Source organism: Mytilus californianus, unplaced genomic scaffold (assembly GCF_021869535.1).
Source record: "Mytilus californianus isolate M0D057914Y unplaced genomic scaffold, xbMytCali1.0.p SCAF_12, whole genome shotgun sequence".
Lineage (NCBI taxonomy): Eukaryota > Metazoa > Mollusca > Bivalvia > Mytilida > Mytilidae > Mytilus > Mytilus californianus.
Window position 1 is genome coordinate 14,085,337 of NW_026262604.1, and position 27,470 is coordinate 14,112,806.

At 32.6% G+C, this 27,470-nt stretch overlaps 2 protein-coding genes and 1 long non-coding RNA gene across 3 annotated transcripts in view; 1 reads left to right on the forward strand and 2 right to left on the reverse strand.

Annotated features, from left to right (window-relative positions):
• Positions 1 to 27,470, reverse strand: part of LOC127721418 (perlucin-like protein) — a 67,432-nt gene that overhangs the window by 31,914 nt on the left and 8,048 nt on the right. The window lies entirely within an intron of this gene.
• LOC127721421 (uncharacterized) lies at positions 4,639 to 13,206 on the reverse strand. Its single transcript, XR_007991247.1, has 3 exons — positions 13,038 to 13,206; positions 5,104 to 5,148; positions 4,639 to 4,709 (listed from the first exon to the last, which is right to left on the reverse strand). It is a non-coding gene; the product is annotated as an uncharacterized LOC127721421 (long non-coding RNA).
• Positions 16,080 to 23,243, forward strand: LOC127721417 (uncharacterized). Its single transcript, XM_052228139.1, has 2 exons — positions 16,080 to 16,228; positions 16,780 to 23,243. The coding sequence occupies exon 2, from the start codon at positions 18,148 to 18,150 to the stop codon at positions 19,423 to 19,425; it is 1,278 nt and encodes a 425-aa protein (XP_052084099.1). The 5' UTR covers positions 16,080 to 16,228; positions 16,780 to 18,147; the 3' UTR covers positions 19,426 to 23,243.

The window sequence follows — 27,470 nt, forward strand, 5'->3', positions numbered from 1 at the left end:
GATGTTTCTCATAAACAAATCAATTTTGTTGATTATATCCGTAATTAACAATAACAGCTTTGATTAACTCTGGAAAATGCCATATAAGTAGAATGATAAAAAGTAGCGGAAAGGCACGTTTTACTGTATTAGGTGAGAAAGGTTAATTATTAAAAAAAAATATGGACCCAAAAAGGAAATTGAAGTTTTCATCACTAGAGACAATTGTCATTGTTTATTTTGGAACGTAAATTAAAACTGTCTTATTTCCATAATTTGATCCAAAATGTTCGACAAATTAAGATAAAGTAGAAAAACAATATTCAGAAAAGGAAAAGCACTTCATTTAGAAAGCTTTTTAAACATCTGTTATTTATTTATTTATTTATTTATTTATTTATTTATTTATTTATTTATTTATTCATTCATTCATTCATTCATTCTGTTCATTCATTCATTCATTCGTTCGTTCGTTCGTTTGTTCGTTCGTTCGTTCGTTCGTTCGTTCGTTCGTTCGTTCGTTCGTTCGTTCGTTCAATCATTTTTTCTATCATTCATTCATTCATTCATTCATTTATTCATTCATTCATTCATTCATTCTGTTCATTCATTCATTCGTTCGTTCGTTCGTTTGTTCGTTCGTTCGTTCGTTCGTTCGTTCGTTCGTTCGTTCGTTCGTTCGTTCGTTCGTTCGTTCATTCATTCATTCATTCATTCATTCATTAATTCATTAATTCATTCATTCATTCATTTATTTATATATTTATTTATGTATTTATTTATTTATTTACTTACAAGTACTAATCATGCTAATGTTTATATAGATCTGGATATCTATTGATTCGCGTACTTTTATCAAATACCGTCATTTTCAAGGCAACAAAAGAGGGTAATAAACGGTGGTATGCAGTTATTGTGTTTACCCGATTCCTGAAGTTGTAATATTCCACTGTTCCACGTAAGTGAGTAAAAGAGATCGTTTGCAAGGCGACCCTGAATGTTGTAAAAGAAGTCCAACTCAGACAAAACATAGTGCTTTTGATGTTTTTGTTGACTAAGACTAGCAAAACAAATTTTCATACTGACATTTTTGTAATGTAAATTAAATTTAAACCAACTTAATTTAGCCAATTTACTTTTCGATGAAGTTGTAATACAACTCTAGAATTAATGTGCTAGATTAAATGCTCAGTGACGATTTTCAGAAACCAAAGTGTAATAATAAGTAGTAGGTGACTTCCGGTATATCACGTGTTAAAATACAAAATGTTAATATAGATTGCGAATATGCACGTAGAAAGATGATACGTGTACAATTTTGAATAAAACTTGCCTTCTTGAAGTTGAACTTAAGGTTATATGTAACTTGTTATAACAGTCACTTTGTGTATACGAAAAGTTTTTATAATACATTGAGTAATATTATATTGTTCCGGCAGATAAATAAGATCCCCTACTTGACAATATGTAATCCAGATATTTTACATCTGTCCAGATGTCTTATACACGAAATATTGTTTTTGAATTTACTATTTGAAAATGCGATATTTACTTAGTTAGTTTTTAAGTATATATAGATACCAAAATATATATGTATGACTGCCAATGAGACAACTAACAATATGAAACAACTTAAAAGGAAAAATAAAACCAACTGCCTGATTAATCTTATAACAATGAACGAACAATAAATTTGTAGGAATGGCTTTGGCATAATGAATTTACCGGGTTTTATCATGTTTCCGAGCGGTATCCTCCCTCTTGAACCTGTGATGGTGGTGAATCAACACAATGTGAGATCAAAACGTAAAAATAATTTAGAAAGGGCATTAATCATCAGATCTGAACTAAAATAAAACCAAACCAAACAATATGACGTATCAAACTAACAATACTCTTTTTTGCTAAATTCTAGTGCAATTTTATATTTCAAAGAATAATTAGATAGCAATTGAAGTATTTTGTCTTATTTATTGTCTTATATGTCTCAAATTCGAAGTCTTTTAAAAATAACTCTTTACCAGTCGGGGTCGAACCCAAGACCAATGGCACTGAATATCATTGGTCTACAAACTGCAAAATAAGAACTTCACAATCACAACTAATAGAAAGCGATCGTACATCTACTCAGTAAGTGAAAGCACCCCTACTTTAACCCATCTGAAGAGTCTTTATACCAAACAAATCGATATCCGCTTTCAAACCCATTCTTAACTAAACCAATCTCTTTATTCTCTTCAGATTAATCTGTTTGAGTACCCAGCGTAATAACATAGCATTATATGTCTTCAAAATTCCCCTATACCGGTCAGGTATCAACCCGGGACACCTGGTACAAAAAGTGATTGCTACACCAACAGAGATTAAGAGGTATTCCGCTAGCAAAACTAATGAAGTGCGATTAAGTATATACTCAGTCAGAGGAAACATCGCTACATACACTCTAAGCAAAAACAAAATGTATAAATGCACATTGATGAACACGATGTATTTTAAAATTGAAATCTTTAGGTTATATGAAAATTAAAAACGACAAGATTAATACATAAGCTTCATACATGTGTTTGATTCAAAAAAAATATTCTCTTTCACGATAAGATAATTTTACTTTCAGTTAGCACATCAAATCAAAAATAAAAGAAGCACGTTAAACTCGTTATTAATTCCTAGTTATTTCGAACTCCTTCCATCGAAAAAGATAAGAGAATGAGTGGTCTATCTATGTCTAATTTTTGTTTAAAAATAAGATTGTTTTAAATAGTTTTGATGAAAAAAATTAATGAAAGGAAATGAATTCAACCATGCAATTTACAGATCTAAAACCTAAGACTGATCTTTGGTTCTCCTCGATTTTTTCTGACAAATCATTGTCAATGATATTACCTCAATTAAATCTTTGAATATAATTGAGCATGCAGTCCTTAACGCTGCAAGCAGATTAACAAGTTGAGTTGCTACTACAGAATGATCTATATGGCTAAATTTTCTGGTTTTATATGTAGACCTGCATTCAAATAATCCTGTTTAGTAGGAAAGCTTCTAATATATGGATAGGATGCAACAGTTGTCAACAGTCATCTCTATTCAAACATCTGATGTATACAAATTAGTGAAATGTATGTGTTTATGTTTTCAAAGTTGATAAATGATTTTTCAAATTTTAAAACGACATGAGAATTATCAAGAAAACAAAAGTGACATTTTTCAATGTACATAAATGCATAAAATAAATTGAACATGCATTCATAGGAATGATCCTTTTTATACAAATCGTAATAACTTATACATAATAAACTCATCATAGTAACCAGGATTTTAAGTTTGTACGCCAGACGGACGTTGTCTAAAAAAGACTCATCATAGACGCTCGAATCAAGAATAAAAATGCCAAATACAGTACAAAGTTGAAGAGCATTGAGGACCCTAAATAAAAACAAAACGAAGTATATATTGAGCAAATAGATCTTAATGGTAAAGTTGCAATCATCTTACGGAGGGAACGTTGATTAGTTGACCGTCGTGACATTTCTTTATCACCGATCGATTACCACGGATTTTTCTACTTGTAGACACATGCAATCTCGATTTTTGTCCTTTGCTGTGACATCTCCGATTCCGATAGTTGTTTCCCAAAGCTGCTTGCTAGTGAGGCAGAAACCCTCCGGACCACATTAGTTTACCTAAGATACTGATGATGTTCATGTTTCATAATCTTTGGTTTTTTTCTGATTAGTTATTTGGAGAGTTATGTTTTTCTGTCTTTCTCTAATTGGTGTTTGATCTCCCCTTTTTATTAGCATATCCTTCACATCTAATACTTATTCTCCCCTTTTTATTAGCATATCCTTCACATCTGATACTTATTCTCCCCTTTTTATTAGCATATCCTTCACATCTAATACTAAAATCAAAACTGCACAATATGAAAATTATCGTCTGTAATACTTCAGTGGATATGTTTAATGCATACGTTATTTTGAATCGATGTCTTAACAATTCAATCGCTGACATTCACATTTGTGTTGGATTAAACATGAATTTTATTTTTTATTTTCTTTCAGTTAGGGCTTTTTATTAAATAACAAAGGTGACCACTTTCTTAAGTACAGGGATTTTTGCAGTGCTGTTATTGGTCGGTAAAACAAACATTCATTTTCAATCTTATAATGGAACAGCCCTTATTCGACGTTTTCACGATACTAGCACACGTAGACATTCAAAGATTTATAAAGAAAATAGAAGTTATATTTGTCGTTGTTTTTCAACTGTGATTTTATTTAATCTTTCGAGAAGCTCGTTGAAAATTAAACTCTCAATTGCTGTGTTTGGAAATAAACATTTCAATTGGTGACATGTGATAATAAATATTCGAGTAATGACATAAACAAAATTATTCAAGAGGCGACTTTTGAGAACAAAATATGTTTTAAAGTCGACGTTTTAAATCACGATGATGATTCGACAAACGATTTATTGATAAAGTAGGAGTAAGGTAGTTTATCCATATCCTTACAAGAGATGTGGTAGACTATAAATTCTCTTTGGTCTTTCAAAATGTTTGTTTTGATATTACACTTCGAATGTTTGGCCCATGCTATGATATATTTATTTGATTTGCAGCACCATAAAACTTACGTTTGCTGCACTCCATGTTTCTCATGATCCGAATTGAAAGTAATAGCAACTGCCCATAAACTGTTCCCATCCATCCGAACAAGTCCATTTTTTTCCTGCAAGAAAAAAAATATTCCTGTGACACCTTCCGAGTAAGTATCTAATTATCGGTTGATATTATACTTAAGGACTTATTATGATTTCGTTGTAAGAGGGTTTCTGCTGATGAGGAAGCTACTCCTTCGTGTGTTCTTTACAAGTATAAATCGTCTCTCCAACGGTTTACAGACATATATGGTTGACATTTATGAAACATATTGTTTACAAGTTGAATCAAGCAGGGAAAAATCATAATATTTGGATAAAGCATAACTTGATACATATTTATAAAATTCTATAAAATCAGTTAATTCTCTGAGGACTATATTCCGAAGGGGGGAGGGGGGAAGGGGGGTGTAACGAACAATGAGTTTGACTCGAAATCTAAAATTGCAGAAAACTATTTTGTACCTGATTCTCCCAGTCTTCCCTGTTGTCCCTTTTGTCCATGTTCTCCTAAAATTTGATATGAAAAATTTAACCAATACAACTAGATCAGAATTCCTTAGGCATAGATCACATATATATATATTTTTTTACGAACTATGAAAATTTAAACCCAAAATCAAAAGTATCTTTTTATTTATTCAAGATTTGTTATAGATGAAATATGAAAAACCAAGATAGTTAATGTTCATAGTCAAAGAAGGATATACTTTGTTATGTCTAAAAGAACAATAACAAAATACATGCCAAAAGTAGACAATTTAAGGTTTGGTAATGCTAAAATATAAATATCGACAGCATGCATGTAGGACCATGAGTGTTCATAACTGTACAGCCTAAATATGAAATTATTTTTTCATTTCTTATAAACAATATCAATTATAGTACCAACAAACACAATGTAAAGGTCTACATCAGTAACTGTTTTACATTGATAACCTTTCAGAATAAGTTTATTCAAAGGATCAATATTTTATGACCGCATCTACATTATCCGGCTCTTTAAACATCATTACCGTAATATCTTGCTTAATTGATGATAAATTCTTACGTTAATCATTCTCTTCTAATCAACCATTGCAGTTTTATCTGATATATTTTTTTTAATTCAAATAGCATATTAAGAAGTGAGATGTAGTAATTTTGAAACCAAATCATAAACACTTATAATTAAAAATCAACTTAATTACTGAAACATAAGTTATAATCTTAAAAAAAAATCGAATTTTTTACACTATTATATAAATTATTTGATTTTAATTACACTGAATATTGTCTCAATTTCCAAAGAATATTAAACATGATTGTCAAAAGTCAAATATTAAATTAACTTTTCATCTATTTTGGTTTCAGAATGTGTAAATTTAACACCACAAAATCAATTAATACGATCATGGTATTCGGAATTGTTCATTTTTACCTAAGGCATTTTATTTTTTCAAATTATCATCATATAATGTGTTATTTAAGTTAAAGTATTCCTGTAGCTTCGAACATTTTGTCAAAAGAATGAAAACTGATGAATTGGAAAAATTGTTTTCTTTAATCAATGAAGTAATTTTAGAAAAACTTTATACATTTGTTGAAATCGTCCAAGAGAAAAGCTGTATACATTATCAATGTTCACATTGTCAGAAATAAGCTAAAATTTATGTCTTAATATAGACGGAATTTATTTACAAATTTTTAAGTATATACTTAAGTGTTCTGTAATATATAGACGTAAAACATATAAAATTGAAACATAATTGAAATCAAATACACTTTTTTGACAGACAGATAAAGATAACCTATAAACACAGGTACTACACACTACAACAAAACTATCTAGATAAAAATCAATCTCTAAAAGGATAACAACAACGCCTAGAATTAAAATTTGTGAGTAAACGAACAATGAACTTCACACGAAATCTAAATTTGCGGATAAGTATTTTGTACCTGATTCTCCTGGTCTTCCTTGTTCCCCCTTTCTCTTTCTTTGGTCTCCCACAAATTGCGATTAGAAGTTCAAAATGTATATTTCGGTATTACATGTATCACCACATAATATGTAATTTAAGTTAAAATATCGTATAGCTTTGTAGAGTTTGTCATAAGAATGACAAATCTTAAACATTTGAAAAAAATGTTTTCTTTAAACAATGAAGTAATTTTAGAAAAAAACTATATACATTTGTTGAAATCGTCTAAGAAAAAAGCTTCATTAATGAACTCAAATTTACATACATTACAAATTTTTACAATATCAGAACTATGCTTCACGTCATATTATAGCCTTATTGTTTTTTTTTACAGTTTTTAAGTTTATATTTATGTGTACTGTAGTAAAAGACGTAAATCATATAAGATAGATACAAAACTTAAGTTAAATACAAAATGTTGACAGACAAAGATAACCAATAAACACATGAACTGTAAACTACAATAAACTTCCTCGACCAGGTCATGGGATGTAGGAAGTATATTTGTAACGATAAAAGAAAATCATACTCTTTTTTTTTTCTATAATATTCTCGATAGATTATTTAAACTGACTTCTAATAGAGTTCAAATCTCAACTAAAATAACTGAGTTCTTAAATTTGTGCGAAACTGAACATATTTACGCAAAATATTTTTACACGAATCCGACAAAATCTTCAAAACATCAAAACACTTACTTTGGGATATCACCAATCATGTACTTGATGTATCAGTTATTATATGCTTTGAAATAGCTTCAGTCACTTAAACTTGTACTCTTAGATCGATACTTCGAGTCTTTTGTTGGCATAGTAGTTGCTTAGTGTCGCCCAAATTAGTATTGTTTCATCTTTGAGAATATGAAGGAAACTGCACACACATTAAAACCCTGTTTACTTTGACTTACCTAGCATGAAATAAGTTACAGTCAAAACTAAGCCAGCAGATTAAAATGACACTGTTAGTGCCAAAATGAAAGAATAACCTCATGACACATTCTAATAACTGCTTATTTATGCTCGTCTTCACGTCCGAACTGTTATTATTCTGTATTTGTTTTATTATAGGAAGCCATTTACATTTAACACTCAATATTTTATGAATCACTAAATGTTGTATTACTAGCTTCCTATGAATTTCTAATAGCAATAATGACGTATTACATGTCAATAAATGAACAAATAACCATCATAGTTTTAAAGTTTTGAAGAAATACAATTTGATTCGGGCTTCGTAATTATTACTTAATCGTTACTGTTTATCATTAAATTTTACATCTAACGATATTGTTGTTATGTCAGGTTAAATATTTATTATGTGATTATTATTATATTCATAAGATGCCTACCGATATCGCCATTGCTAAAATGTATGATTCATCTTTCATGAAAATATGTGTTAGGTATACCAAAGCCGATTTTTCAAGGACGGAATTAACATATTCAGCCAATGTTTCCTTTTAAAAGTACTAACAAAGGACGTTTAATTGCTCGTCTGAATGTTTTGTGTAGTTTTGTTTCAGACAGTAGATTTTTCTTCATCCCATTATTCTGACGCCCCACTAGTCTTATATTTCCATTGTTCCAAGACATCACTAGCCTGGCAACCCATCGTTATAAAAAGATATCACTAGTCCGACACCCCATTGGTACCAATATTTTACGACATTCGAACATTGAGACAACAATTAATATCTCCTCTGTCAAATATATATCATTGTTTTTTTTTTTTTTTTTCTTCTGTATTAGCATAGACACATGATAATATACTGCAGTGGTCAACAAGACTTCAGGCTGACCTGTTATAAAGAATGCAAGTTTTATGAAAAATATAGAACAAATTAGTACATGTACATCTTTACTTCGGAAGTTTTTATGTACATGTATCAGTTCCCTTATTTCAAACCGAAATAAATGTCAAAAAGGATAGTGTTGATAAACACCGGCGGAAGATACAAAGGGGTCATACACAACTCTTAATTCGAAGAGGTACAGGGTCATGTTATTATTGTAATGCATGAACCTAGTGTGCAATATAGTTGATCCGTTGCTTAAGTATAGCTAGAGAAAGAGAAGTTAAAAAAACACATACACGTATAATTTCAGGATCTTACCTTAACTTATTTTGAAGCATTATCTGTAGTGAAAACAATCTATATGGCGAATACAAATTTGATTTGTTGATAAGTTGTTTAATTCTTTTCATTAATATGAAATTTCTTATCCAAATAATATTATACTAGTGGTACTTGTCTTTAAACAGTACCTTCGCACAAGCCGGGTTTTGAACCCTAAACCCATGACACTGATGACCAACTGATATAAAAGTTTTTTAATAAGTGAAGCCAATGGAAGACTATCATATATTTACTTGCTACGAAAAGCACCCTTACACTTCCCCACCTCGAAACTCTTCATACCATAAACGCGATATGCGTTCAAACTCATGTTTAACTAAATCAATATCTTGATTCTCTTCGGGTTTATTTATTGGAGTGGCAATAATTGAGAATGATTTTGTCATACAAAACTCTTAATTCGAAGAGGTACAGGGTCATGTTATTATTGTAATGCATGAACCTAGTGTGCAATATAATTGACCCGTTTCTTAAGTATAGCTAGAGAAAGAGAAGTTAAAAAAAACACATACACGTAAAAGCTCCATTATACCAGCTAGGGTTCAGCCCTGGACAACAGGCACAGTAAGATATCGACAAAACTAAATATGATGGTTGTATTGAAAATTTACAATGAAATGTTTCATGATTCTTTCACACGATAAGTTGATGTTACTCTCAATTAGAACATCACATAATAATGAATAAGCCAGTAAAGGCAAATTCTATCAATTTGTCTATTTTTTCCGGACCCTTTCCATCGAAAAAATAAATTTGTTTCAATAAAAAAAAAAGAATTTTCCTCTAGCGAGCAACATGAATTTTCAAAAGGTTTTTGTAAACAAATAAATGCAAGGAAAGGGATTTAACCCAACAAAAAAAATGCATCTTAATTCTTCGATTTATAATTTGTGTTTTAACAACATTAACGATATCCATTTAACTGCACCGGTTGCACATTTTGACAAACTTTTTGAAAATCCAAACCTTATTGAAAAATGAAGAGCTGATAAATTTAAAAGAACAAAAAGTATAGCCAAAGCTTTTCATGAGAGAGATATATTCCTCAATATAAAATATTTTCAGAAACTGTTGTATGTTCATGCCAGCAACGACAAACTGGCTACTGGACTGGTGATACCTTCGAGGATTAATAGTCCACGAGCAGAGTTATTGACCCAGTGGTAGTTATAACATTAACGGTGTCAACATGGTCAATTGTACTGGACCAGATGCACATTGACTGGGCTGTTGATACCCTCAGGGACTTACAGTCCGCCAAGCAGATATACCGTGTAGACCCATGATCTCGGATGTACCCCTGGTATTTTCATAGCATGATGATGGCTAGTGTTCCTAGCATTGAAGGTTATTTTCGCAAATCTCATCAGTCATACAGCTGGGTTATATCGGCGATACACATATATTTGTAAACCACGGTCATTATCGTCTAGATTATACATTGTTGATGTGGATACGGTTTCTATCCACTTGTAACCGTTACTGTTTTTAAAAAGAACATAGCTTCCTTTATACATGGCACCAGTGTAATTGAAGGTATCGCCATAAGGCTCGTGTGTATCATGTCGTTTTATCATAATTTCCCTGTGTTTTCCTGAATCGCTATCCGTATACAAACACCTCGTCTCCATCGAAGGTAAAGAGTGTGTACCAAGTGAAGATACCATAAAAGTTATTATGCAATCCGGATGAGCAGTCGGCGTTTACTGTATACTGAGTTGTCGATACTGCTTGGCCCGTATTTCAAACAATATGTAAATAGCTTCTTCCAAAGAAAATTGATAAGCAAACTAATCAGGCAAGGATTTAGCTGGCATGAGATCTGGTAGTATGGCTAGAATGTCTTCAATTTTTAATTTGTAGGCGCTAAATTTTGTGCCTCGACCATAAATTTTGCAGACTTAAGAGAGGTCTCGAATAATAATTTTCTAGACGATGTTTGCTTGGATGTCTTGCGTGGTCTCATAAATAACCTCTGCTAGCGCTTCCCGCTGCTTATGGTCATTTGTTTGCAGAAACGTCTTTGTATCTATGTCATGTTATGCTGATCAAAGCCCCATCGTGCTGAACAGTGTTGAGCTCTGATAGCACTTCATAGCGTTGAACAGTGTTGAACGGTATCATGTTGCACACTACCTTGCATTACAATGTGTTGAACGTTGTTTAATACTCCATAGTAGTGTACGGTGCTGACTGCTGCTGTATGTTAAACCTTTCATAGTGTGTTGAACGCTGTTGAACCGTGTTTAACGCTATTGAATGTTCAACAGAATTCAACGCCGTTGAATTTTGTTGAACGAACTCCTAATAGCTACTTAAAGCCGCCACTGAACTATACGTACGTTACGTTGACGACCATACAGTTTAAATTTCCCTGGTACCTCAGCTCTGAAAGCTACTAGTCCTTTAAGTACCCCATTTACAGCAGGTTGTTTTACAATCTTTGATATGTTTCCTTTCTTGTCTACGCTTCCAGTACAAACGTCTGATGAATTTGTCTCAAGAAACATGGTACAACGTATTTGGATAAAAGGTTCAACAGCAATCTTTTCAAAACACTTTATTGGCCATTGGTCATCACCCTTTATCAGTCAGAAACGCTAAACGATCGAGAAAATGTGACCGATAACGTCCGGCGACGAAAGACTTGGATGTGCACCGTTAGTAAAGATCAACAATTTTTCCCTAACACTTTACCGGAATCGTGCCGATATTACACAAACATTACACAAACGCAGACAGATCACTTGAACATTAACTGATGTTGACAAATAGAGTCGATCATGCATTATCTAAACAACAATGACTAGGCCACTTGAAACTCTGTACATGCTCGACTAGCTCGACCCTATCGACAACCCTACAGTCAAAGAAACAATGTATCGTGATATCAGTAGTTGACAAAACAGATAATGGCTAGAAAATAAATGTCTAGATAGACATAAACAATATCGGGTAGTGCCATAGGGTTGAGATGTGAAGCACTTAACAATGTCCTGGTTTTAGAGAACATATTACTAAACCTTTCAGTTTTCTATATAGTTATTTGGACTTTGGCGTTCATTTTGTCTTATCTTTTAGACACAATAAGTCCTTCTTTAATGATGAACATGTTCCGTCTAGGTTTCTCGTATTTCATATGTCATTTATGTATATCAAATTCTGTTTGTCAACAACTTTGTTCGAATCATCTTCATACATTGATTTCTTGAAGTCCTTGATATTTCCCCCTTAGTTTTGTGCTTTTCATTGAATGTGAAATACATCATAGTAGATGTAAAACATTTATTACAGGTAAAAACAATTCAAATTATATATTGTATATTATCTGCATAAATCATTCACGACGTCCTGTTCATTCTGAAAAAATGGTAATTACTTTTATAGGATTGAGAAGTTGTATGTTTCATGTTGAAAGTTGCGTTATGAGGTAGCAGGTTAAAATGCAACGTCGGTCTACTAAGCAGGCTATACGAATTAATCAATTTACGAAAATATACGTGTATATAATATTTGTAAAGAGTTTATGCTGACCAGCCGTTTGATTTTTATGACATTGGTTTGATTTATAGTTGTCGAAAACTCCACATCGCCATCTTCAGGTATATAATTGATATTTCATCGATAGGAAAATTGCATGTCTCAAGTTAAATAATGTATTGAAACTCCCTTTAAGAATGTCTTAAGTATTTTTGCGAAGTCAATGGTTTTTCAAACCTTTGTACAACCCAAAATTTAGAAGTAATTTTGTTTGTGTAGATCTTGTTTGCCTCTATATTTGAATTTGGTTTCCGATACCTTGTGTCATTTTTTCTCAACTCACTAGCAACATCCTGGTGAAAGTTTTTTCTCCGAAAGTATTACTAGCCCTGTAGTCACCAATCTATGTTAACATGAATTATCTTTGATTTGGTTATAATTATAAATTACCTAGAGCCTGTCCATCATATGATATGGGTTTGACGGTGTACATGATAGTGGATGATTTATATCAATTTCAGTGAAAACTTTACGACAAAAATCGATACATTTAGAACTATTGCTAAGATAAAAAAAATCTTTTGTATTAAGGTTCCTTTTCATTTGTATTAAAGTGAAAACAGTTCAACTTTTTTACTTTTTGTTTTTTTTCTGTATTTGAATGTATCAGCCTGTCAGCAATACGACTGTCTTTCTATATATTGTTATTTCATCTGCCCTGTTTCATTGTACGCCAACTAGTTTATAAATTTTTAACTTTGAAACAATACATGTGTTCCTATAAATTGAAAATAAGTTATAGATTGAAACATCCTTACCTTTGAAATGCAGAACAATGAATGCAACTGCCACTGATATACAAATCAACTGCATTACTGTCATGACCACAAATAATTTATCTCTTGTCCTAATTGCTTTATATAGGTCAGTAAGTTTATCCTTCCACGCATTAGTTGGGATACTATATTCGTGGTTTGATGCATTCAGGTCTTCCATCGGTAGTTCATATACGTTATCAACTTGTTCATTCATTTTTCTAATTAAAATTTTCGTTAGAATGAACTAAAATTATATTTACTTGTATACACGTTCCTTAAGAGTTTCACCTATCATGCCTATATCTAAATACATTTGTTTTAGCTTTAACATGTTTCATTGTAATGAACGTAATATAACATTTTTATGTCAAATTACACATATTTGAGGATCTGGATGGGGTCCTTCATTTCTTTATTATTTAAATTTGTACACCATTGTTCCTTGTTTATTTTCAACATTATGCTATAGAGAAAGTCAAAATAACTGTCCGTTCATGGGAATAATAAAGCGGAGGCCCCGTAGGATAATTTTCTGTTTATTTACCCCGTGATGTACCCAATAATCCACAGGCAAAATTTAAGATCCAACTTACAATCCATTCACTTAAGGAAGTATAAATGAACAGTAGAATGATTACTATAAAAAGATCTTGAATTAAGTTCATCCAAAATTATGTTTTTAATCATTGGATACGCACATCATTCCTTATAGAGATGTTGCAGAACTGAAATATTTGAATACGTATACGTATCTAAGTATCCATATAGTGCGATACAGTTAAAATGAGTATTTTTTTTTGTCTGACCCGATGACTCGATCAATGTATTGATTGAATCAAATAGTGGTATTTTGCCAGGTGTACTAGGTTTCGACTTTATGCATAATTTTTATGCAAAGCATTGAAGTACTGAAGAATGATATTTATAGATATAAATCAGAACAAAATGTAACTTCGAGATTCGAGTGTACCTTACTACTTTCGAGTGCACTTTTACTACTAAAGAAAACCCCCTCAACTTGTGTAGTTAAAAAATTCTGCCGTTTCCTATGTATTAATACATTGAGTAAGATTCTAGAGAACAAGATCATTTACTAGGCATTTTCACAAGACAAATCTAGGCGAAATGTTTAATTATCCTACTTGGCTATTTATAATTCATGCAGGCATGCAAACCTGGACCATTTTATATCGTGCAATGTGCTACGGTACATCTTTATGTAGTTAAACAATGTGTGAGTATGTTAATTTGCTTACTTATCCCTAAATAGTTACTGTATTTGTCTGACGGAATTCAGAAAAAAATTAAATCGTCTTTAAATTAATTAAATATAATTCGTAACAAACAACTGATTTTGGTAGGTCATATCATTTTGGATCTTAAAAATGCATACATAAAATTACATTGAAATAAGTTTATTCATAAATGAAAGAGATTGCTCTGTTTAAAGCATTTACTCGTATCTCTGTCCCGGCAACAGCATTAAAAAAAATACTTAAAATTGGTTATAACCTTATCATGTTCAGAAAGTCAGGTACACCTTTTATTATTCAAGCGTGTTTGGGTCGCCTGTTTCGTCTTTTAAATATATAATACAGAAACAAAGAGTATATCATCTCGCTTCAAATTCTATTATTTTTATAATTTACAGCTAAATTAAATTAATATTCAAATTTCATTTACTAGAAAACAAAATATATGAGTCAAGTGAAATATCGCTGTAATGAGTCATCATAACAGGGTAGGCGTGTTTGAATATACAAATAACCTTGTGCTAAATTGTTAAACGTCTTATTGGCAAAGGCATTTCATTTGACTAATTATTAAAACAAATTAAATGCAGACTAATTATATTTTTTTTACTTTAGAATAGAAGTCTGACATTCATCCCTTTCTTCCCTTTTTATGCCGAAAAACTTGACGAGCCTTTACTGTTGGATCTTAAAAATGTCCTTTTTATTAATGTTTTCAGTAACTTCTAGCCTTCAACTTTAAAATGTTCTTGTCCACCCTTTTACGAAATATTTGTACAGTTTTTACGTATATTTTTCAAAGCAAAAACTGATTTTTGTCAATAATAATCTCTCGTCGTTGAAAAAAAGGTTTTCGCTCTACAATTCACAAGGAAACAAATTCTTTATCCCAGTGTACCCTACCTTACAATACCTACCTATTTGATTTATTGATAATTTTTGTACGTCTTCAATAATGAAATATTTTCCACTAGACATTAAACAAATAACAATCAATCATGATATATACATGATATAGGTATCTCTGTATATAGTGGGATTTACTGAATTTAAAGATTTGTTAGTAAATGAACAGATATATAAGGCTGTTGATTTCTTGCGCTTTAAAATGTTGTGCTTAAAGGGAGCAATTACGTTTTGCTCTCCCTACCATTGAGAGTTATGTTACACACCTGACACACCACCCTATGTTCCATTGTCTGTTTTTATATTGTCCTCCTTTTTAAAGCGGTTCATGTTGATTTTAACAGCCCCCCCTATTTCACTCACTTCAGAGATTGAGTTATACGTCAAATAAGTCCTGGGAATATTCCATTTTACTCCACGTACTATGTACAACATTTGATTGGTTGAGTTAAACAGTAAACTTTGTGGATACAGCGGATACGTTAGAGGAACATTCCATTTGTGATGCTGTTATTTCATTGGTTGTTCTATACGTATAAGAAGCTTCAGAGGAAGGTTCCATTTTATGTGTCGTGCTTATCAAGCGGACCTTGCTCGGATTCAATTATTCGTCATCTGATTGGCTTAGCTATACGTATATTGGTTTACAGAAACTTTTCCGGAATATTCTATTCTAAGTCTCTACGGACTGATATGCAATCATTCTTGGTTTATGATTCACTTGATCAATTTTTGAATGTTTAATATAATAATCTGCAAATTAAGCGTCAGAAATGTAAAAATAACAGAATCTTAAACATGATTCTATGTTTGATAACATTGAACAATGTTGAATTCAAACATGCCTTAATTCAAAAGTTAAGAAAGTTGAGCACACTGTCATGTTTCCGGAAATGAAACGGAGTTCACGTCTTTGTTTTTTTATTTACTGGTTATATACACTTATTTTTATATCCGGCACGTTTGGTAAATTTGTTAAAGCAAACTTTTGTACAATTTCTCATGAAATTTGTAACTTCACGACACCAAAGCGTAAGTTAACTTGTAGCATATTTTTCTTTATATATGTATAAACCTTTTCTGACAAGTATAATATTTTTAAGTCTTTCTAAACAGTTGACAAACATTCTTTTTGGTCTTTTTTACATGAATTGTTTATCATACTTTTTTTTACATTAATTCTTAAATCCCGCGTGCTGATTTGTATTTCCTTTGCTTTGATTAAGATGTTTTCTCTTGAAAAGTATTTAATTTGCGTTTCTTTGTTATTGTAAATTATTCACTTCGATTCGTGAAAAAAGGCGACTATTTTCTACTGTAAACCTACAAGCACATGTGCTACTGTTTTTTTAATGTAACCGAATTATTTGATTGCATCTATTATGAACTTTGAATTTGCTTAGACTATTATGATAATCATTGTATGGCACAAGTTGAATATTGAACACTTCATTTAACAAAAGAAAAAAGATGATTTAAAACCAAATATTGTGTTTTTAGTATTGATAATTTATTGTGTACTGTCATGCTAAATTTTTGTAATGCTTATTGTTAGTAAGAATTGCTTATTTTGTATTTTTCAGTTTTTCACCCTCTCCGGAGGTTTGTTTATCAAGTAAAGAATTTGAAGTTTTATTAGTCTTTCTTGTGAGCCATAACAGTGAAGAAGCTTCGACCAGTTGTGACAATGGCAACCTACTTAGAACTAAAACAGCATGAACAGATAGACGTCACTCAGATAAAACCGAGTCGTTCAGTTTCAAACCACAGTCACTTATCAAGTAAATCTGATATATTAATCAAAAAGCACAATTAGAGACGAAGGTTAAATACAGTGCAAAGCAGGCTAATTTTATAAGACAAAAGGCAGCCCTAGAGGCAGACTTAAGTATCCTGCAGATTAGGGAAGACACTGAGTTGTTAGAGTCCGAGATTAGGATATTGGAAAATGAGTCCACGGTAGGAGAGGATGACGATTTAGACTTTGTATCTGAAGTTCAAAAAGAAAGAACAAAAGAATACGTTCAAAATCTATATATACCAGTTACGAAACCAATTGCAATAGTGAATACACCAGAACAGCAATCTGCACAACTTAGCGCATTTGCGAATGCACCTACACCATATGTGCCTCCTGATGTTAACAACAATAATTCGCAAATTGAACTGTGTAATTTGATCACAAAGATGATGACTCGGAAGGATATTGTTTTATCACGACTTGTCAAATACAATGATAGCCCTTTTCAGTTCCTATCTTGGAAAGAGACATTTAAAGATGTTATGAAAGAACTAAGTGTGACTCCTTCAGAAGAGTTAGATCTTCTCATAAAATGGCTTGGTCCAGATTCAGCAAGACAAGCGGAAAGTATCAAAGCTGCCAGTGCTAGTGACCATGTTTGTGGTTTACACAAAATTTTGAACCGCTTGGATGTTCGGTATGGAAGTCCAGAATTGATTGAGCAATGCTTGAAAACCAAACTTGCTTACTTTCCGAAGTTAACCAATACTGCCAAAGATTATGAACGCCTGTATGAATTATATGACATATTATGTGAAATCCAATTTGTTAAAAACAATCCACAATATTTACAAGTTCTCGCTTATTATGACTCTTCAACTGGCGCTAATCAGATCGTAAATCGTCTTCCTCATAATTTACAGGAAAAATGGTCAACAGAAGCTATAAAATACAAGAAAAGGCACAACATGTTGTTCCCGCCATTCTCATTCTTTGTTGACTTTACTTACGACATGGCAATATGGCGTACAGATCCTAGTTTTCAGTACGCTCCTCAGACGAATAAACCTTCTAATCCTGCTAGTGTGCAATCTAATTTGCGTGTATCTACTAGAAAAACTGATGTATCCACAACAGATGAAAAGATATTTGTCCTATTCATGGCACAAATCACGATCTCAATGAATGTAGAGCCTTCCGTCAAAAGCCAATGATTGAACGTGTGGACTTGTTAAAGAAAAACAGGCTTTGGTTTCGTTGCTGCAGTCTTAAGAAACATTTGCAAAGAAGCTGTAGGGAAAATATACATTGTAATATTTGTCGAAGTTCAAAACATCCAACAGCTTTGCATATTTATCAACAAGACCAAAACATAGATACATATAATGGCTCTCAATCTGTAAATGACTGTGAAAGTGAGAAGATTCACGAAGGGGAGCTTGATAACACATCACATGTATCAGCTATTTGTACAAAGATTTGTGGAAATCCGTTGAGTAGTAGCAAGTCTTGTGCTAAGATTTTGCCAATTTATGTTTACCCAAAAAATAAAACACACATGGCTGAGAAAGTATATACAATCATAGATGACCAAAGTACTCATTCATTAGGTACATCTAAGTTTTTCGATATCTTTAATGAGAATGCTGAACATATCAATTTTACATTATCATCATGCGCAGGCAAAGTATCTAAAATGGGTAGAGTAGCAAGACATTATACGATTGAAGCGTTAGATCATAGTACTTCTATAAACATTCCATCACTAATTGAATGCAACGACATACCAAACAACCGTGATGAGATACCATCACCAGAGGTGGCAGCTAGTCATGCTCATCTTAACAACATAGTGTCGCACATACCACCTATTGACCGGAATATCAAAATTGAATTACTTATTGGTAGAGATGTGATTCAAGCCCATCACGTTCTTGATCAACGCTTGGAAGGTGACAACTTGCCCTATGCTCAAAAGTTGCCATTAGGGTGGGTGATCGTAGGAGAATCTTGTCTCGGACAGATTCATCGAACTGAAACTGTAACTGTAAACAAAACTTTCATTTTGCCAGATGGACGCACCTCTCATTTTCAACCTTGTGCAAATGCGTTTACTGTAAAACCTGAATCTATCTTTGAGAGAACACCCTACGATAAAACTATTGGACCTTCAATCGAGGACAAATTATTTATAGATTTGATGGATTCTAAAGTGAAACAAGGGTCAGATAATCGGTGGACTGCACCTCTTCCATTTCGCCAAGACAGACCTGTGTTGCCTAATAATAGAGTACAAGCAGTGCAGAGAGTTAATTCGTTGGAACGTAGTCTTCGCATGAACCCTAACAAAAAAGAGCACATACCTGAATTGATGAATAAGATGTTTGTGAACAAACATGATGAGAAGGCACCAAATCTACCCATAGGAAATGAATGTTGGTATCTTCCCTTCTTTGGTGTATATCATCCCAAAAAACCTAAAAAGTGAGAATTGTTTTTGATTCGTCGGCTAAGTTTAGCGGAACTTCATTGAATGATGTCTTAATAAAAGGACCAGATTTAACAAACAATTTATTAGGTGTTTTACTTAGATTCCGTAAAGAGGCTGTAGAAGTGACAGCAGACGTAGAACAAATGTTTTACAACTTTAAGGTAACAGATTCACATAGAGACTATTTGCGTTTTGTATGGCACGAAAACAATGAAATTCATCGCCCTCTTATTGATTACAGAATGACTTTACATGTTTTTGGGAATAGCCCTTCTCCCTCTGTTGCCACATATTGATTAAGGAGAGCAGTGCAAAATGCAGATAATGACATTCAAGACTTTGTTTATAACAACTTTTATGTTGATGATGGGTTGATATCATGCCCAGATGTTGAGTCCGCAGTTGATCCTATGAAGCGTTCTCAAAAGGCTCTTGAAGATGGTGGTGGATTACGACTCCATAAAATTGTGTCGAATAGTAAAGCCGTTCTTCAAAGCTTCCCATCGGAAAACTTATCTTCTGACCTCAAGGACCTGGACCTTGGATCTGAAACTCCTCCTGTACAACGCAGCCTAGGACTTTCATGGGACATTTCTGTTGATCAATTTACATTCAAAGTGTCTTCAGAGAAAAAGCCGTACACTTGCAGAGGTGCATTGTCGGTCATTAATAGCATATTTGACCCTATTGGTTTTGCGTCTCCAATTACAATGAATGGAAAACTAATTCTCCGAGAGATGATGTCTGAATCTGAACCTGCAAATTGGGATGAAGATCTCCCTGATCATTTGAAATGAATTTAAGATGGGTAAATTGGGTATCCTCATTGGTTCATCTTCAAAACTTACAAATACCACGTAGATATTCAGATATATCATTTTTAAACTCTACACATTTGGAGGTTCATGTATTCAGTGACGCGTCAAAGGACGCGATAGCATCTGTGGCTTATTTGAAATTGTTTGGTGAGAATAAAAGTGAAGTCTCCTTTCTGATGGGAAAAGCTAAAGTGTCGCCAGTACACGGCCACACAATACCGCGTTTAGAGTTATGTGCAGCTGTCCTATCAGTTGAGATTGCAGATACTTTGAAAGAACAACTCAACTTAGACTCGACTTGTTTTCATTTCTATACTGACAGTAAGGTCGTTTTAGGTTACCTAACTAATGAAACACGTAGATTCTATGTTTATGTGAGCAACCGAGTAAACCGAATAAGAGCATCAAGTTCTCCAAGCCAATAGAGCTACATTTCAACTGATCTGAACCCAGCAGATGTAGCAACAAGAAGCCTCAATACTGTAGATTTACCCAGTTCAGTCTATCTGCAGGGACCAACATTCTTGAGTCAAGATTCAGATATTGGAAAACAAATGTATCCACTTGGCAACCCAAATGATGATAAAGAAGTCCGTCCGTCTGTAGTGACTAACAAAATTGACATTAATGAGGAAGTAGGATTGTCAAGCAGGTTTTCCCGGCTTGCATCTTGGAAAAGTCTAGTGAGAGCTATTCAGTTTCTTAAAGCCTTTATTAGAAAGCTACATCAACAGAGTCCACCTTCTCGACAAGAAGTGGAACAATTTATCTTTAAAACAGTGCAAGCAGAGGCATTTTCAAATGATATCAATGCAATTAGTTCTGATAGTCAGTTACTTCCTACGTCAAATTTTTTATCGCTTTCACCTGTGTTAGACAAACATAATATTCTTAGAGTAGGTGGACGTATAAGACATGCAAAAACTGTTGAGCTACATCTTCAGCCAATAATTATTCCAAAGAAACATCATTTAGCTGTGTTACTGACGCGTCACTATCATGAATTGACATGTCATCAAGGCAGACACATGACTGAAGGAGCCTTGCGTTCAGGAGGCTTTATGGTTATAGGCAGTAAAAGGTTTGTTTCTACAATCATCAGACAATGCGTCACATGTAAGAAATTGCGAGGTCAGTTTAAAGTACAAAAGATGTCTGACCTTCCGGAAGATAGACTCACTCCAGGACCTCCCTTTACTTTTATGGGGATTGATTCATTTGGACCATACCAAATCATCCATAGAAAAACTAGAGGCGCATCAATCAATCAGAAAAGATGGGCAATATTATTCACATGTTTGGTTTCTAGGGCGATACATATTGAAGTCATAGAAGAAATGAGTAGCGCCAGTTTTATCAATGCATATCGTCGTTTCATTGCTATCAGAGGATCTGTTAAACTTCTTCGATCAGACAGGGGAACCAATTTTGTTGGTGCAATACAAGATTTAGGAATCACAGCCGAATTCATTGAAAAGGGCCCTGTTGATATAAGGCTATCACAATACGGAACTATATGGAAATTCAACCCTCCGCATGCTTCACATTTTGGTGGATCCTGGGAAAGGATGATAGGTTTAAGCAGAAGGATTTTCGATTGTATGCTCATTCGTGAGAAAAATAGACTTGCACATGAAATTTTAGTTACTCTAATGGCAGAGGTCAGTGCTATTGTGAATTCAAGGCCGTTAGTATCTGTCTCTACTGATCCGGATAACCCGGAAGTATTATCTCCGTCTATGCTCTAAACACACAAGAAAGGACAGGATGAACAAACTATGCTACAATTTGGAACTAAGGACATGCTACGTAGTCAGTGGAAGATGGTTCAAGGACTCGCAGATGAATTCTGGTCAAAATGGAATAAAGAATATTTACATACACTTCAAGTAAGGAAAAAGTGGGTATTGCCGATAAAGGACTTAAATATAGGAGACATAGTTCTCATGAGGGACCGAGAGTTACCAAGACCACAGTGGCCGATGGCAATAGTAACCAAAGTTTTCCCCAGTGCCGACAGGAAAATCCGAAAAGTGGAAATTCGAACTATTAGAGACAATAAACCCAGTTAATTCATTAGACCAATTGTTGAATTCATTCCTCTCGTTCTTACTGATCCAAAATGACAGTCAGTTATTTTTGCAACTTTATATATCTTCTTGTTCAGTACATGTATATTGCTAGATAAGCATAAATTTTGTATTTTTTGTGGTGATTTTCTAAAAATCAGAAGGGGAGTGTCATGTTTCCGGAAATGAAACGGAGTTCACGTCTTTGTTTTTTTTTTCTACTGGTTATATACACTTTTTTTTATATCCGGCACGTTTGGTAAATTTGTTAAAGCAAAATTTTGTACAATTTCTCATGAAATTTGTAACTTCACGACACCAAAGCGTAAGTTAACTTGTAGCATATTTTTCTTTATATATGTATGAACCTTTTCTGACAGTATTATATTTTTAAGTCTTTTTAAACAGTAGACAAACATTCTTTTTGGTCTTTTTTACATGAGTTGTTTATCATACTTTTTTTTACATTAATTCTTAAATCCCGCGTGCTGATTTGTATTTCCTTTGCTTTGATTAAGATGTTTTCTCTTGAAAAGTATTTAATTTACGTTTTTTTTGTTATTGTAAATTACTCACTTCGATTCGTGAAAAAAGGCGACTATTTTCTACTGTAAACCTACAAGCACATGTGCTACTGTTTTTTTACTGTAACCGAATTATTTGATTGCATCTATTATGAACTTTGAATTTGCTTAGACTATTATGACAATCATTGTATGACACAAGTTGAATATTGAACACTTCATTTAACAAAAGAAAAAAGATGATTTAAAACTAAATATTGTGTTTTTAGTATTGATAATTTATTGTGTACTGTCATGCTAAATTTTTGTAATGCTTATTGTTAGTAAGAATTGCTTATTTTGTATTTTTCAGTTTTTCACCCTCTCCGGAGGTTTGTTTATCAAGTAAAGAATTTGAAGTTTTATTAGTCTTTCTTGTGAGCCATAGCACACACCTTTTATAATACATGAGGCGTGTTTGAGTTAACTTTATGGATACGTCAGAGGAACATTCCATTTTTTATGCTGTTATTTCATTGGCTGCTCGATACGTACAGAATCTTCTTAGAAAGGTTCCATTGTATTTGTTGTGCTCATCAAGCGGACCTTGCTCGGCTTCAGTGTACTCGTCTTCTAATTGTGTTATCTATACATATAACGGTTTACAGAAACTTTGTTCGGAATATTTTATTTCAAGTGAAATATATTCATTCTTGCTCAGAATTTCACATAAAAAATATGTGATGTGATGTTTGTATGGGCATTAGGTGTGTTGGAGTTAATGCTTCCTCCTGAAAACATGGACTTATAAATTTAGGTTTGAATCTCACAAGAACGGAATATATAATTATATGAAACAGCATTCTGTTAAATTACAAAATCTTTCATTATCAGTTTCTGCTAAATTACTCTGACACTAAACCATTTTTAGGTCGTTGAATACTTGTTCGAAGTTCTTAAATCTCTCAATATATAAGCTGTGAAAATAGTGTATTTATTTCATAAATAGCTGGCACACAAAGCTGGAGGTATACTAGACAAGGGACAATACCGTAAAACTTCGACTTATGAGTTTTGAATGTCCCCATGGTTTCTTCCGCCGTTTTTTTAACAGGAATATTTCTGTTTAAATTTCATAAATATTTACTTATATGGTGAAGTTGAGTTTTATGAATCTTCCAAATAAAAAAATTTAAAATCCCGATTTTCATATATGGTAGCTGAATATTTCATATATATATCTACCCTTGACCAAGATAATCTACATTCATATTCAGATGATGGTATTTAGAATTAAGAATAGATCATCTGACCAGTTTCTGTCACGGTCAACTTGTTTTCCTCATTACTCATGTTACTGTTTATTTGCCTTGTTAAGAAATTTTTAACGTTAAACTTAATTGCGGACGACTTAACCACTTAAGCAAAGATTCTGAAATTAATTGTCAGAGGTCGTATACAACATAAATGAATATACAATGCAAAATAAGCAACGTAATTTAAAAATCTGATTTTTGATAATTCGTTTTAGAAGATTGATAGAATTCAAACGGTCTATTCAGGAATTTTTCAAACTTCGCTTTAATCGTAAAAAAGTACAACAAAATACTACTTTAAAACAACACTTTTCGAGTGGTACATCTTAATTTTACAGAACTTTACTCCTTCATGTAAGGACAAGGGAATGACAAATTCGTGAATATAACGAATACATGTAATACTCATTTTAGCATATTCACAAATACTTCATTATACGTTCCGTCATATACGGATACGTCCTCGATACGCGAGTTCTGCAACAGCTCTTCTAGTGGGATTGAAAGGATATTTATTTGTGTTTTTAAGTTTTATTTCGGGAGTGAAAAAAAAAATAATATTTATGCATATATGCTTATGGATTATGTGTGTTTTCCGTTTGACAAATACTATATTGGATGTAGAATCGTCTAAGAAAAATTAAATGGTACAACCAGAATAAATTTCCAGGTATGTACAAATGTAACACTTTAGCCTAGGTTATTTCACTGATAAGGCTGTACTCGATTATAAGTCATTTCGGAAACAAAATATCAAAGGTAAAATAACAAAAATACCAAACTCCAAGGAAAATTCAAAACGGAAAGTCCCTTATCAAGTGGCAAAATCGAAAGCTCCAACACATCAAACGAACGGAAAACAACTGTCATATTCCTGACTTGGTACAGGCATTTCCTTATGTAGGAAACGGTGGATTAAACCTGGTCTTATAGATAGCTAAACCACTTACTTGTATTACAGTCGCATAAAATTCCTTTATATTGACAACAATCTGTGAACAAAACAAACAGACATAATAGGACAAAATGTCAAAAATAGGGGTACAACAGTCAACATTGTGTTATAATCTTAATCACTATAAAAACAAACAAGTATGTCAACAAAGAAAAACTAAATGGCATATAGACAAAGCACATACGCAAAAATAAAAGACAAGATTACAAAAAATGACCATAGCACAATAACACAATAACGGGATGTATGAGTACCGAGCCAAGCCAAACGGATATTAGCAAAAATGGACTAAACAGTAGAGGTTTATAATTTACGAAGACAAATAAAAAAAGACTATTACACGTAATTAAGATGATAAAGGACGTCAGTACCTAGAATATATACTTTAAGACAATCATGTATTATTTGTGAAGTTGTTGGGAAATATGTATCAACAAGGCCTTGGTATCTTCCGATGCATTTTTTTTTAGAAAAAAGACGAGACGTTCTTTGACAAACTCCTGGTTCATCAACTTTCTGCTCAGACACTGGTGACATTTTATAAAGTTTTAGTAGCAGCTGCAATCTCATGAATACCGAAGGAGTTGGGAAATGTATACCCCATATGCTGGGTTGAACTTTGTATATTGCTACTAAGGTGGGGAAAATTGATAATTTCAAAATCAAAATGGTCTCGTTTGTCAATATGTGATTCTATATTTCAAACTATTCTATTAAATAAAATAAAATTAAACAGTATTTCAGGCTCAACCCAACATTTTTCTATCCCTTTGCTTTTTACAACGAATACAAATTTTATGCATTTTTTAGGTGAGTCTTAAAAAGCAATCCATGCAAACTTAAAGTAGTTTTCATTCTTCACTATTATCAGATAGGAATGAAAAAGGTTTTAAAAAAATTTCACATGATTAAAAAAATTTCTTAACTTCATTTTTATGTCTTTCATAAAAATGAAAAAACTACGTCATTTGCAATGCCGATATATCTGTAATATTTTCCACTTGACATATAACAATAACAGTGAAAGAATTTTATTATGTTACGCGTTACTGTCGAAAATTGAATACAAACCGCGCCCAATATTTAACAGAAGCCATACCCCTCACATTCTATAATCATTTGCACTATATTCAAATTATATATAACAACGAACATTTAAAAAGTATCCGAATACACCATTTTGATCATTTCAATTCCTTGAAATATTCGTTCTCTTAAACCACAATATTACTGCAGAAACTTTCAGAATAATTCTTCTGTTTTTAATGTATAAACTTAAATGCAACGAACGATGTTTGCTGTACATAATCAAAACACAACATTTTAAATTTCAAGGGGATGGGTTTCTAAACGATAAAATCAAAGCGAAATCATTAAATGAAATACAGTTTTTCTCTAACTTTCACTACTGAATAATGTTAATTGTTGTACGATTTTAGTGAACTCTACACTATATTTTATACGATGGAATTACGACTCGCATATACAAGATGTTTTTTTTATAACGAGATACTTAATGTTCATTGTATTTCTACGATCCGACCTAAAAAAAAAAGTATAAGTCGTTTTACTAAGTTTTCATGTTCATTCAATATCGCGTTACTCTTTAGAATTTATTTCATGGGTGAATACTTTTTTTTAAGAAAGTGCCTATGGATATATCCAAAGGGCAAAACGTCCGGATGAACGGAGATGAGCAATAGAAAATAATTTTTCATTTCTGAAAAATAATAGAGAGTTAAAACAAAAGATGTACGTCACAGGTGTATTTTAATCTCTATTCTTTTATATTGTATTACCACATTATTCTCTATTTTTCTTTTTGCCTATTTGTCTCCATTCTTTATTTTGTTTGCCCTTTATTTTGCACGTTTTGTCAATTATTTGATATACAAGCATCCGTATATCATCTATCTAGACTACAAGGTTGCCATATTATCTTCGATAACCACATGAATTCTACACATATAACATCAATAAATAGTTTATATTTGTTAATTAAAAGCGAAGCTCAAGATACCAAAAGGGACGTTCAAGATCATAAGTTGAAAATAAACTGACAACGCCATGGCTAAAAAAGATAAAAAAAAAAAAAAAAACAAGCACACAAACAACAGTACACAAAATACAACCCGTCGTGTTGCTCATGTTAGTACAAACCCGCTAATAAGTCTAATTCGGTAGGTCACACTCGGGGAAAAGGGGACTGTATTGTAGTTTCGACAATAGGAATATATCCGCTATCATATGTGAAACGGATATTTCATACCGTAAAATAAAACTTCACCACTTGGAACTCTTGGTTTAGTAGCTTTCTTGTAAGCAGCAACCTGTATCAAGGACCGTAGTTTCTTTTTCTTTTTTAATTTATTTGACAATGG